This window comes from Pseudophryne corroboree, chromosome 12, assembly GCF_028390025.1.
Source record: "Pseudophryne corroboree isolate aPseCor3 chromosome 12, aPseCor3.hap2, whole genome shotgun sequence".
Lineage (NCBI taxonomy): Eukaryota > Metazoa > Chordata > Amphibia > Anura > Myobatrachidae > Pseudophryne > Pseudophryne corroboree.
This window is the reverse complement of record NC_086455.1, coordinates 8966539-8982063: the sequence shown is the minus strand read 5'-3', so window position 1 is coordinate 8982063 and position 15525 is coordinate 8966539. Positions and strand designations below refer to the sequence as shown.

The window sequence follows — 15525 nt, the reverse complement described above, 5'->3', positions numbered from 1 at the left end:
GAGGAAGTCTGCTTCCCAGTTTCCATTCCCGGGATGAAAAACTGCTGACAGTGTTATCACATGATTTTCCGCCCAGCGAAAAGTCCTTGCAGTTTCTGCCATTGCCCTCCTGCTTCTTGTGTCGCCCTGTCTGTTTACGTGGGCGACTGCCGTGATGTTTTTCCCACTGGATCAATACCGGCTGACCTTGAAGCAGAGGTCTTGCTAAGCTTAGAGCATTATAAATTTACCCTTAGCTCCAGTATATTTATGTGGAGAAAAGTCTCCATACTTGATCACACTCCCTGGAAATTTTTCCCTTGTGTGACTGCTCCCCAGCCTCTCAGGCTGGGCTCCGTGGTTACCAGCATCCAATCCTGAATGCCGAATCTGCGGCCCTCTAGAAGATGAGCACTCTGTAACCACCACAGGAGAGACACCCTTGTCCTTGGATATTGGGTTATCCGCTGATGCATCTGAAGATGCGATCCGGACCATTTGTCCAGCAGATCCCACTGAAAAGTTCTTACGTGAAATCTGCCGAATGGAATTGCTTCGTAGGAAGCCACCATTTTTACCAGGACCCTTGTGCAATGATGCACTGTTTTTAGGAGGTTCCTGACTTGCTCGGATAACTCCCTGGCTTTCTCTTCCGGGAGAAACACCTTTTTCTGGACTGTGTCCAGAATCATCCCTAGGCACAGCAGACGTGTCGTCGGGATCAGCTGCGATTTTGGAATATTTAGAATCCACCCGTGCTGATTGTAGCAGTATCCGAGATAGTGCTACTCCGACCTCCAACTGTTCCCTGGACTATGCCCCTATCAGGAGATCGTCCAAGTAAGGGATAATTAAGACGCCTTTTCTTCGAAGAAGAATCATCAATTCGGCCATTACCTTGGTAAAGACCCCGGGGTGCCGTGGACAATCCAAACGGCAGCGTCTGAAACTGATAGTGACAGTTCTGCACCACGAACCTGAGGTACCCTTAGTGAGAAGGGCAAATTTGGGACATAGAGGTAAGCATCCCTGATGTCCCGGGACACTATATAGTCCCCTTCTTCCTGGTTCGTTATCACTGCTCTGAGTGACTTCATCTTAATTTGAACCTTTGTAAGTGTTCAAAAAAAATTTTTTTTTAGAATAAGTCTCACCTAGCCTTCTGGCTTCAGTACCACAATATAGTGTGGAATAATACCCCTTTTCTGTAGTAGGAGGGGTAATTTAATTGTCACCTGCTGGGAACACAGCTTGTGAATTTTTTCCCATACTACCTCCTTGTCGGAGGGAGACTTGGTAAAGCAGACTTCAGGAGCCTGCGAAGGGGAAACGTCTCGACATTCCCATCTGTACCCCCGGGATACTACATGTAGGATCCAGGGGTCCTGTACGGTCTCAGCGCCATGCTGAGAACTTGTCAGACGCGGTGGAACGCTTCTGTTCCTGGGAATAGGCTGCCTGTTGCAGTCTTCTTCCCTTTCCTCTATCCCTGGGCAGATATGATCTTATAGGGACGAGAGGACTGAGGCTGAAAAGACGGTGTCTTTTTCTGCAGAGATGTGACTTAGGGTAAAAAACGGTGGATTTTCCAGCAGTTGCCGTGACCACCAGGTCCGATGGACCGACCCCAAACAAGTCCTCTTCCTTTATACGGCCATACTGTGCCGTTTGGAATCTGCATCACCTGACCACTGTCGTGTCCATAACATCTTCTGGCAGTTATGGACATCGCGTTTATTCATGATGCCAGAGTGCAAATATCCCTCTGTGCATCTCGCATATATAGAAATGCTCTATAGTCAATAAAATACTGTCCCTGTCAAGGGTATCAATATTTTTAGTCAGGGAATCCGACCAAGCCACCCTAGCTCTGCACATCCAGGCTGAGGCGATCGCTGGCCGCAGTATAACACCAGTATGTGTGTATATACTTTTTATTATATTTTCCAGCCTTGTCAGCTGGTCCTTGAGGACGGCCCTATCTATAGACGGTACCGCCACTTGTTTTGATAAGCGTGTGAGCGCCTTATCCACCTTAAGGGGTGTTTCCCAACGCGCCCTAACTTCTGGCGGGAAAGGGTATACCGCCCATAATTTTCTATCGGGGGGAACCCACGCATCATCACACACTTTATTTAATTTATCTGATTCAGGAAAAACTATGGTAGTTTTTTCACATCCCACATAATACCCTCTTTTGTGGTACTTGTAGTATCAGAAATACGTAACACCTCCTTCATTGCCTTTAACGTGTGGCCCTAATAAGGAATACGTTTGTTTATTCACCGTCGACACTGGATTCAGTGTCCCTGTCTGTGTCGACCGACTAAAGTAAACGGGCGTTTTAAAACCCTTGACGGTGTTTTTGAGACGTCTGGACCGTACTAATTGTTTGTCGGCCGTCTCATGTCGTCAACCGACCTTGCAGCGTGTTGACATTATCACGTAATTTCCTAAATAAGCCATCCATTCCGGTGTCGACTCCCTAGAGAGTGACATCACCATTACAGGCAATTGCTCCGCCTCCTCACCAACATCGTCCTCCTACCTGTCGACACACACGTACCGACACACAGCACACACACAGGGAATGCTCTGATAGAGGACAGGACCCACTAGCCCTTTGGAGAGACAGAGGGAGAGTTTGCCAGCACACACCAAAAACACTATAATTATATAGGGACAACCTTATATAAGTGTTTTTCCTTATAGCATCTTAATATATATATAAGCATATCGCCAAATTAGTGCCCCCCCTCTCTGTTTTAACCCTGTTTCTGTAGTGCAGTGCAGGGGAGAGCCTGGGAGCCTTCCCTCCAGCCTTTCTGTGAGGGAAAATGGCGCTGTGTGCTGAGGAGATAGGCCCCGCCCCTTTTTCGGCGGCCTCGTCTCCCGCTCTTAACGGATTCTGGCAGGGGTTAAATATCTCCATATAGCCTCCGGAGGCTATATGTGAGGTATTTTTAGCCAAAATAGGTATTCATTTGCCTCCCAGGGCGCCCCCCTCCCAGCGCCCTGCACCCTCAGTGACTGCCGTGTGAAGTGTGCTGAGAGGAAAATGGCGCACAGCTGCAGTGCTGTGCGCTACCTTTAGAAGACTGAGGAGTCTTCTGCCGCCGATTCTGGACCTCTTCTTACTTCAGCATCTGCAAGGGGGCCGGCGGCAAGGCTCCGGTGACCATCCAGGCTGTACCTGTGATCGTCCCTCTGGAGCTGATGTCCAGTAGCCAAGAAGCCAATCCATCCTGCACGCAGGTGAGTTCACTTCTTCTCCCCTAAGTCCCTCGTTGCAGTGATCCTGTTGCCAGCAGGACTCACTGTAAAATAAAAAACCTAAGCTAAACTTTCCTAAGCAGCTCTTTAGGAGAGCCACCTAGATTGCACCCTTCTCGGCCGGGCACAAAATCTAACTGGCTTGGAGGAGGGTCATAGGGGGAGGAGCCAGTGCACACCACCTGATCCTAAAGCTTTACTTTTTGTGCCCTGTCTCCTGCGGAGCCGCTATTCCCCATGGTCCTTTCAGGAACCCCAGCATCCACTAGGACGATAGAGAAAAGATATTATTATACAATAGGGGCAGTCCTCATAGCACTTGTTCCACGACTATTCCCAGTGCAACAGGTACTTTGTCTCCCAACCTCACAGGTAGGAAAGCGCACATTATACACGGTGCCACATTCATAAGTCACGTCGGTAATTGTATCACACCGGAACACACCTCCCATTCCTGACAACCACCTGGCTTAGCTGGCATCTCTGCAGAGATCAATGAGAGACCGGTCTAGATAACCTACTTGGGCAGAAGTCCTTCCTATCCCGGGATGGAAAGGGTCAGTCAGCCCCCTGCAGAAACTCTGTGGTCTGCACAGTGGGAGGGCTGCTGCACAAATTACATTCCAGCAGAATACAATCATTTATTCTATACGGTCTCTAGGACAATAGAACTTCTGTCTCAGGCAGAGACAGACAAGTATTCTGCAAGCAGCATCCACAATGATGAAATAAACAGAATATTAAGAATAGATTTTATTGAATTATACAGGAACACAAATCTTGTTTATTCTTAGAACAATGCAGGGAGATGTTCAGGTGATTGTGAAAGCAAATTATATAATGACTCGGCCTGTAGATAAGCAAGTTCCATCACTATCAGGCTAGGGGTCTGCAATGTCTGGTGACAGCGCCTGGTAGGGCGAGAATAAACTCTGTGCGCAGGACAGCATAGATTAACTTCCACCCATCTGCTGATGAATACAGAGCAAGTCTGGACGATCTGTGGAACTACAAGTCCCAAAATACCCTGGCAGCTACCAGAGCATGTGAGGCATTTGTAGATTCACAAAAACCTTGTCTAGGCCTGGTCATAGAGGACTTCCCTTCTCAATACAACGGATAAATAAGGGGGGGGGGGTGAGAATTCCCTTTGTGCAGATGACACTTATTTTCTAAACACACATAGAACGTGAGTTGGCTTTGGTATAAGATTGCAAGTAATCAGATCAAGGGCCAAGGAAGTCCATTGATAAACATTTAGGATATTTATGGATCTCCTGTGTCCCCATCTGGATTCGTGCGGCTGCCGTCTCTCTTCCATCCATTGCAGAACGTTACATTTGCCCTTTCGATGTTTCCCACACAAATTGTGGAATTTTAATTCCCTTCCCACACTAACTTTAGACAAGAGAAGCCATTGTCAGTCCACGAAGGAGGACACACAGGCACGTTCTCTCATGAAGTCCGGCTTAAACGCCAAGCCAGAGGAGACCATAGAGCAAAAATGTATCACTTGTTCTACCACGGAGCCCCCCAATAAAAGTCATACAGCCCCGCACCGTGTGTCCCATCTTTGCCACAATCTTCCCATCCTCACAGGAACTGCACTGGGACTTGAGACTTTAGAAAATATAAAATAAAAACGCACATTTTAACCTTAGCCGAAAACACTTCTGGAAGGAGCGTAGCCAAAAGAGAGACGTCACAACACTTTCCCTTTAAATGTCAAAGATTCTGCAGCCATTGACTAATGAGTGAAAGGCACAGAGTCCACTAGCAATCAGGACTAATACAGTCTGACCTTTGGCCGCATGGAGTGTGACGGGGTCACCTCTAGAGGGGTTGAAGGATCTCTACATAGATTGTAAACCAAAATTGGATGGTATGAAATGCCCATGACACATACCGGAGGATCTAACAAGCTGGCTCTATACATCGCCTACAACTACCACAAACAGGCCAGGAAACTTGTGTTAGGAGACGAGGAAGAGAAGTGGGCGAGAAACTGCTGCAAACCGGTCTCTGCAATGAAAATATTTGGAAATTAATTGCGAATGAAATAAGTGGGTGGCTTTAAGCTGGGTGGTGAAGTGCGCTCCAATTACAGTGCAGCAATGCCAGCTGCCGACAGCAAGGTGAGAGCCAGCACTATGTAACCCGACTGGTAGACTTCAGGGATCTTAAAGCCTTTGCCAAGGTCCCAGGTCTGCAGAAAAGAGGACAGAAGAGGAATGGTCACAGATAGGCACCAGCATGAGGTGTCACTTACACACCGCTTACCCACCATGCAGCTATCCCTCCAGACAACAAAGCTCTCCGTGGACAGTACCACCTAATTGACACCTAAGCTCCCCAGCCAGAGTCCCACCTAACATGCAAGTTCTCTACCCACTCCCCATCCAGCACAAGTATCAGCCAAGGTGCCACCTCAACCTATACTTTCTTCCCTAGCTAGTCTACCTGCCAGACTTTGAAGCTCTCAAGCCATGGTCCTACCTAAAGTCCAACTTCTCTAACCATTCCCCATCCAGCACAAGTATCAGCCAAGGCGCCACCTCAACCTATACTTTCTTCCCTAGCTAGTCTACCTACCAGACTTTGAAGCTCTCAAGCCATGGTCCTACCTAAAGTCCAACTTCTCTAACCATTCCCCATCCAGCACAAGTATCAGCCAAGGCGCCACCTCAACCTATACTTTCTTCCCTAGCTAGTCTACCTACCAGACTTTGAAGCTCTCAAGCCATGGTCCTACCTAAAGTCCAACTTCTCTAACCATTCCCCATCCAGCACAAGTATCAGCCAAGGCGCCACCTCAACCTATACTTTCTTCCCTAGCTAGTCTACCTGCCAGACTCCCAAGCCGTGGTCCCACCTAAATAGCACGTAAGTTCTTCAACCCAAATCCCACCTCTCACTCTACCCACCTCACTGAAGTTCCCGAGGACACAGACGCAGTTTCTCATTACTCACCAGATGCCTGATGCCATTCAAGGTGTGGAACATGAAGGGGAACGCAATGGCAAATTTAGCCGAATATATCAGTGCAGGTCCCAGGCTAAGAGATTTTATTAGCTCCAGGTATGAGGCGTAGTCTCCGGGGAGAGCCACAGCTGCCAGGCTGAATAAGGACACACCTAGGACAGAGAGAAGGCAACGTTACAGCCTAGCAGGTCCAAGCGCAGGATTCCTTACCCATCCAACATGGCTTGCGATGCCGAGCTCTGTATATCTACGTCATTTATAAACCTCCTGTCCATGATGACCCATTCTGTGTATTTGATAAACTGTCGTATCTGTTTAAATAAATAACTCCTAAACATTTATTAACATTTATTTCTAGAGCGCTAGCAAATCCCACGAGCAGATGAGGGTTCACAGGGACTTTATAAAGCCACGTAAGGACTTGGAAGACTACATCTGTCCAAAAAGGTGTCCTAGTTTGGCAGCTTGGTCCTAATGTGTAGGAACAGGAAAGATGTACATAAATGGGTGCTGAGAAAGTTTGGGCTAGAGACGTCACCGTGGTGCCCTGGGCGTAGGACTACCTTCAGAAGCAGAGAACTATGGCTGTAAGAAGCCATCTACATACGATGTCACAGATGCAGGAAGTGTATAAGCGGCTTCATAAAGTGTTCCGTAGGTGCAGTCAGATTACCATACAGACACAAACAACAACAAGGCCGTTTGAAACGTAGAGCGATTCTCACCAGCGCTCAAGGCGATGCCGGTGCCCCTGTGCGAGATGGACAGCATCATGGGCAGAGACCATCTGTGGAGAACAAACAAAGTGGGAGGTCAGCCTGGGGCAAAGGCAGAGCGTCAGATGCAGTTAATGTCTACTTATACCAACGCTGCCTGCAATCCGGGGTGACACGCCGTGCCAGCATTACAATACGCACCCAGGGCAATCTATCTCAACCTTGTGCGGGTCAGCTTATCTAATGTGACAGTCTATAAATACACACATCTGATGCCCCCTTTAACCACCTAGGGAGTGGAGAGACAGAGGATGGAACATATGCACAAAATTGCAGAACTTCTCCGAGGATATGCAATGTGAATGGCTGATACTTCTGTAACACTGAAGCCGCGCTCACCGAGATAAAAAAAACATTTCTCGTTGTTACTCGTAGCATAAGCTGTTAGAACACAAGAGACTGATCCGGAAGCAGCCTATAGCTGAAGCTTCAGCCACATATTTGCGGACACGGAGGAGGAAGCATGATGATCTGCGACTCGTTAGCAAGTCGGTGACATGCAGAGTGACTGGCACTCTGAACCAAAAGTGCTACAACAGCATTTGCGCCACCAGCCATGCCCTCTGGGCTACACCTACAGATATGCTCGTACATCCAGCCTCAATACGCCATGTATCATTCTGCTGTTGCAGCTAGGATGCACTAGGACACTGCTCCGATTAATGAGTTATAGGACACTTGTATATTGTGTGTGACCGAGTCTGTATACAGAGCTTGTATTAGAAAAAATTGGGCACGGAAAGTGTGCGCGTGGAGGGTAATATAGGCAAGGCAGTGTAGGCTTGTCCCGGAGCTCTCACAAGCTGCTTCCATTCAGCTCGGCAGCCAAGCCACGACCCCCCACCAATCCAACTTTTTTTTAAAAGTCGGATTGACATTGTCGGAAACAGGGCCAAAACCTGTCGGGTTTGGCCGCGCTTCCGACAATACACGTGGATTGGCAGCTTAAGCCGCCAATCCAGGTGCTTTCCGTCAAGTCGGAAAAATGAAGCCCGACTGAATAGGTCGGAGCCCCTTCCGACCTAAAATAGTTGGAAACGGACATCTTTCCGACAAGATGGCAGTTTCAACTAGAATTCAGTACACCCCAATGACCTAACACACACTTCCAGGCAATGTCAGAGCTACCTTCCAAGAAATGAACAAGACGGGAGCTACAAGTTATGGATGACGCTAGGATTATTATATCTGCAATTGATTCTAAAGTCAGTGGATACAGAATGTATCAGTTCTCACCCTCTTTTATGACAAAGCTCAGGACACGGCTTTAGGATCATATAAAGCATGTGACCAAAACTACTTTGTTTAAATTATTTGGTTCAAAAAAGACAATTATATATACAATACAGCGGCGGTTTTCGACTGACAGGTCGTGTTTTCTGGATTTCTATAATCCTAAACGTGAGTTCACCTATTTTGCTTGGCCAGCAATTATCCAAACTGTTTCCACAGACAGAAATCCTGAAAACATGCCTTGTTGGGGTAGTGGAACACTGCTATAAAATCATGCATTTAACATTAAATTTAAAAAATCTAAAATTTTTGTTACTCATTTTAATCTACATGAAGCTTCCAACTGCTTTATTGTGGGGTCCTGTGATATCATAGTTGGGAGGGGGCAAACACAAGGCAAAAATACAGGATCCAAAATTAGCCGCACATTCTATAGGGTAATGTGGCAGGAATGTGGGGTGGGTGAGGAGAGTGCGGCAGTTCTCACCCCTGGACTCTACATAGCAGAGTTATTCATACGGCCCTGGGGCACTGGTATGCGAGCGGGCGGAGGAACGGCTCTGGCAGGAGGAAAACAATGCAGAGCCGTGGCAAGAGAGGGGACGGCTGCTGAAGAGACGACTTTCCCTGGCATGAGACCCCGAGAAGCCCACTCTCTGTCTGCTGAGGAATTTCCACAGCAGTACAAACATCCCACTGAATGCAGAGCAATGCTGCCACTGCAAAAGTATTGTGCCAGGACAAGAAAAATTAAAAGAAATATATATCTATATATAATTTATTTAATAATGTCTTCACCCATCGAGTAAAATCGTGCTGCACCATTATACACCCAGGCTGCTCACATTCACTTTATTAGAGCAAACACACAATCCGCAATTATAATAATAAACCCCACTGCAGAAGTCTTCTACCCTTGCCTGATTATTTTGCTTTCTTTTAGTTACTCTATAACAGGCCGGACCAAGATCTCTTGCACCTACCATCTGGCTGGTTCAAGTGCCAATACCAATGACAGATGTGGCGGTTGGCATAAGATCAGCGGGCGGGCGGCCCAGCTTCCCACTAGAAAACGCACAGATTGTTGCTTTAGTTGTACGTTACTATAATGTAGTAAATCTGGCTTCTGAGGTATCTCACAGCTGCAGCCACTTCGCGTACGACTCATAATCAAACACAATTATAATTTCCACAAAGGGAAGACTAATTTAAACATAGTAATAGTTCAACAGAATGTTACCCTCCTCTATACCCAAAGGAACATTTCTACTTCCCTCTCCAAGCTGGAACGTAGCACTGGAAATCTTATACTGCACTCTCCTAAATGTTATAATAAAGTATCCTATCAAACTCTAACTCAATCTTGAACCATTTACCTAACAGCATTTAGAAATGGCGGTTGCAGCAGGGCGATTTTATTATATCCCTCCCCGTCATCCTGCGCCCTTCTCCTCTCTAGCTCTGAGTGCGCGCTGAGACTTCAGTCTGGGAGTAAAGCATTAGCAGCTGCTGACAGCAAGTGATGAAAGCAAGCGCTGCAGTTTAAGTCATCGCCATGCCAGCCTCTTATCGGAGGTGTTTTCCCAGCGTGTCTGTATTCATAAATTAGAAAGACAGCAGCATCTGTTATTGTAGTCATAGAAGATAAAAGTTTTGAGGCACTAACCTGACAATAACTTTCAAAATGTAATTTGAACTGTACTTAAGGTGCCCACACACAGTAGGATTTTTTAAACTATGTGGGTATTTCCGATCGATCGGAACAACACAGTTTAAAAACGGGCCATGTGTGGGCATGCCAATGAAGCGCACACCCGCAGGTCGTTCGTCGCCTCCTCAGATCTCTTCAACAGGCAGAAAGATCTGAGGAGGTGGTGAATAAAATGCCAAGCTGCCGAATGCAGCACTGCCCTATTCCCCCATCCCCACGGCATCGGAAAGTGTGTTTACACTTGCCAATGCCGGCAACCGTCGCTAGCAATGTGTCGCAGGAGGACACATCGCTCAGTGTGTGGACACCTTTAGGAAAGCAGACAGTAATGGATACCATGGTTGTTCACAGGTGGTTAAATCAAATTGACTGAAGTTCTAATTAAGTCACCTGTACCCAAGCATGGTTATCCTTAAAACCTGGACCATCAGGGTGAAGTGGCACTATTTGTTCCATGGCAGTAAACGCCTCTCTGTGGACCTAATTCAGACCTGATTGCCGTTGTGCAAATTCACAAGGTGGACGATTATCAATCGACTGCGCATGTGTATGGATCGCAATACGCAGACGCGAGGCCAAACTGTGAAATAAATCTGCATCTATTTTGATCACTATGCGTACACAGGTTGAGTGACAGGAAGCGGGCGCTTGTGGGTGGTAACTGCCTGTTTTCTGGGAGTCTCAGAGAAAGCGCAGCCGTTCCCAAGTGTTTTCAGGGCGGGTGTGTGACGTCAGCTCCGCCCCCGATCAGCCTGCTTCTATCGCACTGTAGGAGTAAGACCTGGGCTGCGCACAGACTGGAAAAATCATTAGATTGTGAGCGAGTTCCAAACGGATTTGCAGGGGATGACACTTACCCGTAAATAGTGATATGAGGGGACATAGGACGATTCAAACGGGTGTTCCTTTCCCAAAACCGATCCATTTCCTGTTTGGCAGATGTACCCATGGGAAGTGCACTGACAATACAGAAGATACAGATATCAGCCACAGCACAAAGCAGGTACCTGGAACACTGCAATTACACTGTATCTGCAAACACCTGATATCTCCGTCCACATCATAATGCAGTGGTTCCCAAACTTTGTGAGTCACGGCACCCTAGAGTATCAGAATATATTTCACGGCACCCCTAGGCCAAAAGTTTCTTATTGAGACACTAAAAATAAATATTAAATGAAGTAAATTGTGTTTATATGTCATCCTGTCCCTATTTGATGAGGGACAGGATTTGCTTCTGTTTGTCCAAATATTTTATGATTATCAGCCACCAGCGCTGGTTTTGTCTATTATACTGATCATAAATAATTTAAATTTGTCCTGGACCACCAACCTGAGGCACCCCTGCAAGTGTCCTGAGGCACCGCAGGGTGCCATGGCACACACCTTGAGAACTACTGTCAAAATACAAGAAACTGCTTCATCCAAAGAAATGTTTCACTTTTACAGGATATCTAGAGACTACTCCGTTTTCCTCATATCCCAAACGAAGATATGGAGTAAAGGAATTGCAGACTTCCCTTTAGTTACTCCCAGGCAGCACCTTATGGGGGGGCTGTCCAGTTGTACCACACAGGTACTGCTGCTATTAGGTAACAGTTGCTGTATATACACGGGAGGGAGGGGGGTATAGCATCTGCCCGATTCCAGTTTTGATGGCAGGGAGATAGAGTCTTCAATAAGTCATGAGGGCAGAATATTCCACGCTCTTGGACATGGCTGATTACAGATATAAGACCCACAATGTGCAGATGGAGCCCCATACAAAGGACCGCTGTTCTGTTTGACAACTCTCTGTATGATGGGTAGGAGGAGGCCTGCACGCGACTTACTTTCGGATGCAGAAGGCTGGCCGGAGCTGGGAGCGGAGACATTGCCGCGCAGTGTGCCTGAGGCGTGGGGAAAACACAAGAGAAGTGTCAGGAACAGAAACACTGGAGCAACTCTAACTACAATACGTATATTCTGCATTGTAAGGAATGCAACTCAAACATACACCCAACTGTTCCCAGTACCCCTGACCTTACCTCCAGGAGGAAGCCCCCCAATATACCAAACCCTTACCACCACACAACGGTCATCAACTCCCCTGCCCTTACCCACCACACATTAACCCAATACCCCAGTCCTTACATACCATCCACCAATACCCCTTCCCTCACCCACCACACAGCAACCCCCAATACCCCTGCCATCACTCACCACACAGCAACCCCCAATACTTCTGCCGTCACTCACCACACAGAAACCCCCAATACTTCTGCCGTCACTCACCACACAGCAAACTCCAATACCCCTGCCCTTACCCCCACACCCCTGCCCTCACCCCCACACACAGCAGCCCCCAATACCGCTGCCCTCACCTCCACACAGCAACCCCCAATACCCCTGCCATCACTCACCACACAGCAACCCCCAATACTTCTGCCGTCACTCACCACACAGCAAACTCCAATACCCCTGCCCTTACCCCCACACCCCTGCCCTCACCCCCACACACAGCAGCCCCCAATACCGCTGCCCTCACCACCACACAGCAACCCCCAATACCCCTGCCCTTAACCACCACACAGCAACCCAAAAAAAAACCTGCCCTCACCCACCACAAAGCAACCCCCACACCCCTGCCCTCACCCCCACACACAGCAGCCCCCAATACCGCTGCCCTCACCTCCACACAGCAACCCCCAATACCACTGCCATCACTCACCACACATCAACCCCCAATACTTCTGCCGTCACTCACCACACAGCAAACTCCAATACCCCTGCCCTTACCCCCACACCCCTGCCCTCACCCCCACACACAGCAGCCCCCAATACCGCTGCCCTCACCTCCACACAGCAAACCCCAATACCCCTGCCCTTACCCACCACACAGCAACCCCAAAAAAAACCTGCCCTCACCCACCACAAAGCAACCCCCAAAACCCCTGCCCTCACCCACCACAACCCCCAATACTCCTGCCCTCACCCATACAACAGCCCCCAACTCCCCTGCCCTTATACCCCCCACACAAAAGCCCTCAATAACCCCTGCCCTTACCCACCACACATTAACCCCAATACCCCAGTCCTTACATACCACCCACCAATACCCCTGCCCTCACCCACCACACAGCAACCCCCAATACCCCTGCCGTCACTCACCACACAGCAACCCCCAATACCCCTGCAGTCACTCACCACACAGCAACCCCCAATACCTCTGCTGTCACTCACCACACCGCATACCCCAACACCCCTGCCCTCACAACAGCCCCCAACTCCCCTGCCCTTACACCCCACACACACACACACGCCCCCAATAGCCCTGCCCTTACCCACCACACATTAACCCCAATACCCCGGTCCTTACATACCACCCAGCAATACCCCTGCCCTCACCCGCCGCACAGCAACCCCCAAAACTGCTGCCCTCACCCACCATACAGCAACACCCAATACTCCTGTCCTCACCCACACAACAGCCCCCAAACTTCCCTGCCCTTATATCCCCCCAACACACAAGCCCTCAATAACCCCTGCCCTTACCCACCACACATTAACCCCAATACCCCGGTCCTTACATACCACCCACCAATACCCCTGCCCTCACCCACCACTCAGCAACCCCCAAAACCCCTGCCCTCACCCACCACACAGCAACCCCCAATACCCCTGCCCTCACCCACCACACAGCAACCCTCAATACCTCTGCCGTCACTCACCACACAGCAAACCCCAACACCCCTGCCCTCACCCACACAACTGCCCCCAATACCCCTGCCCTCAGCCCACACAGCAGCCCCCAATATCCCTGCCCTCACCACCCCACACAGCAGCCCCCAATATCCCTACCTTCACCCCCATAACAGCACCTAATATGCCTGTCCTCACCCCCACGAACAGCAGACCCCAATACCCCTGCCCTCAACCCCATGAACAGCAGCCCCCAATACCCCTGCCCTCACCCCCTACACAGTAGCCTCCAACTCCCCTGCCCTCACCCCCACACACAGCAGCCGCTAATACCCCTACCCTCACCCCCTACACAGCAGCCCACAATACTCCTGCCCTCACCCACCACACAGCAGCCTCCAATACCCCTGCCCTCGCCCCCACACAGCAGCCTCCAATACCCCTGCCCTCAACCCCACACACAGCATCCCACAATACCCCTGCCCTCACCCACCACACAGCAGCCTCCAATACCCCTGCCCTCGCCCCCACACACACAGCAGCCCCCAATACCCCTGCCCTCACCCACTACACACACAGCATCCCCAATACCCCTGCCCTCACCCCCACAGCAGCCTCCAATACCCCTGCCCTCACCCCCACAGCAGCCTCCAATACCCCTGCCCTCACCCCCACACACACAGCAGCCCCTAATACCTCTGCCCTCACCCCCACACAGCAGCCCCCAATACCCCTGCCCTCGACCCCTACACACAGCTGCCCCCAATACCCCTGCCCTCACCCCCACACACACAGCAGCCTCCAATACCCCTGCCCTCGCCCCCACACACACAGCAGCCCCCAATACCTCTGCCCTCACCCCCACAGCAGCCCCCAATACCCCTGCCCTCGCCCCCACACACACAGCAGTCCCCAATACCTCTGCCCTCACCCCCCCACACACACAGCAGCCCCCAATACCCCTGCCCTCGCCCCCACACACACAGCAGCCCCCAATACCTCTGCCCTCACCCCCACACAGCAGCCCCCAATACCCCTGCCCTCGACCCCTACACACAGCTGCCCCCAATACCCCTGCCCTCACCCCCACACACACACACAGCAGCCCCCAATACCCCTGCCCTCACCCCCACACACACAGCAGCACCCAATACCCCTGCCCTCGACCCCTACACACAGCTGCCCCCAATACCCCTGCCCTCACCCCCCCACACACACACACACACAGCAGCCCCCAATACCCCTGCCCTCACCCCCACACACACAGCAGCACCCAATACCCCTGCCCTCGACCCCTACACACAGCTGCCCCTCTCCCATCCCTCAGAGACCCCTGGCCCGTCACTCCAGCTACTGCTGACAGCCGCTCCTAGCAGGGACATCGCGTCCCCCTGTCCCGTCACTGCAGGGTCTGGCTATCACCACCACACCGGCAGTAGCTGCGCCCCAATCCCTTATCTCCGCCCGCGCTTCCCGGTCACCGAGAGAAGTCACCTCAACAAGAGCGCCGCCATCTTACACCCGCTGTCACTGACGTCACGCCCACATGACACCGCTCATTACCATAACCTCTCTCCCCCTGATTGGCTGGATTCATTCTCGGTTCGGCCTCCGTGTGACGTAATTCACACTCAGTCACTGGCTGCTCAGGAAGTTCCCAGAGTGATACCCAGTGATACAACTATTATTATTATTATTATTATTATTATTATTATTATTAATAATAATAATAATAATAATAATGTCCCCCAGCTACTGACCTGTTATCTCACCTGTCACCACTAACACTGACCAGTCACCTCACCTGTGTCACCACTAACACCCAGCTACTGACCTGTTATCTCATCTGTCACCACTAACACTGACCAGTCACCTCACCTGTGTCACCAC

General features: G+C 50.0%; 1 protein-coding gene across 2 annotated transcripts; it reads right to left on the bottom strand.

The window, feature by feature from the left end:
- Positions 1–3992: 3992 nt before the first annotated feature.
- SDHC (succinate dehydrogenase complex subunit C) lies at positions 3993–15233 on the bottom strand. 2 transcript variants are annotated; one of them, XM_063946907.1, is made up of 6 exons: positions 15130–15233; positions 11787–11843; positions 10812–10913; positions 6960–7021; positions 6223–6386; positions 3993–5458 (listed from the first exon to the last, which is right to left on the bottom strand). In XM_063946907.1, the coding sequence occupies exons 1-6, from the start codon at positions 15147–15149 to the stop codon at positions 5354–5356; spliced, it is 510 nt and encodes a 169-aa protein (XP_063802977.1). In that variant the 5' UTR covers positions 15150–15233; the 3' UTR covers positions 3993–5353. The 2 variants fall into 2 exon arrangements, with proteins under 2 accessions (XP_063802977.1, XP_063802978.1); XM_063946908.1 differs by lacking the exon at positions 15130–15233 and adding an exon at positions 15066–15089.
- Positions 15234–15525: the final 292 nt, after the last annotated feature.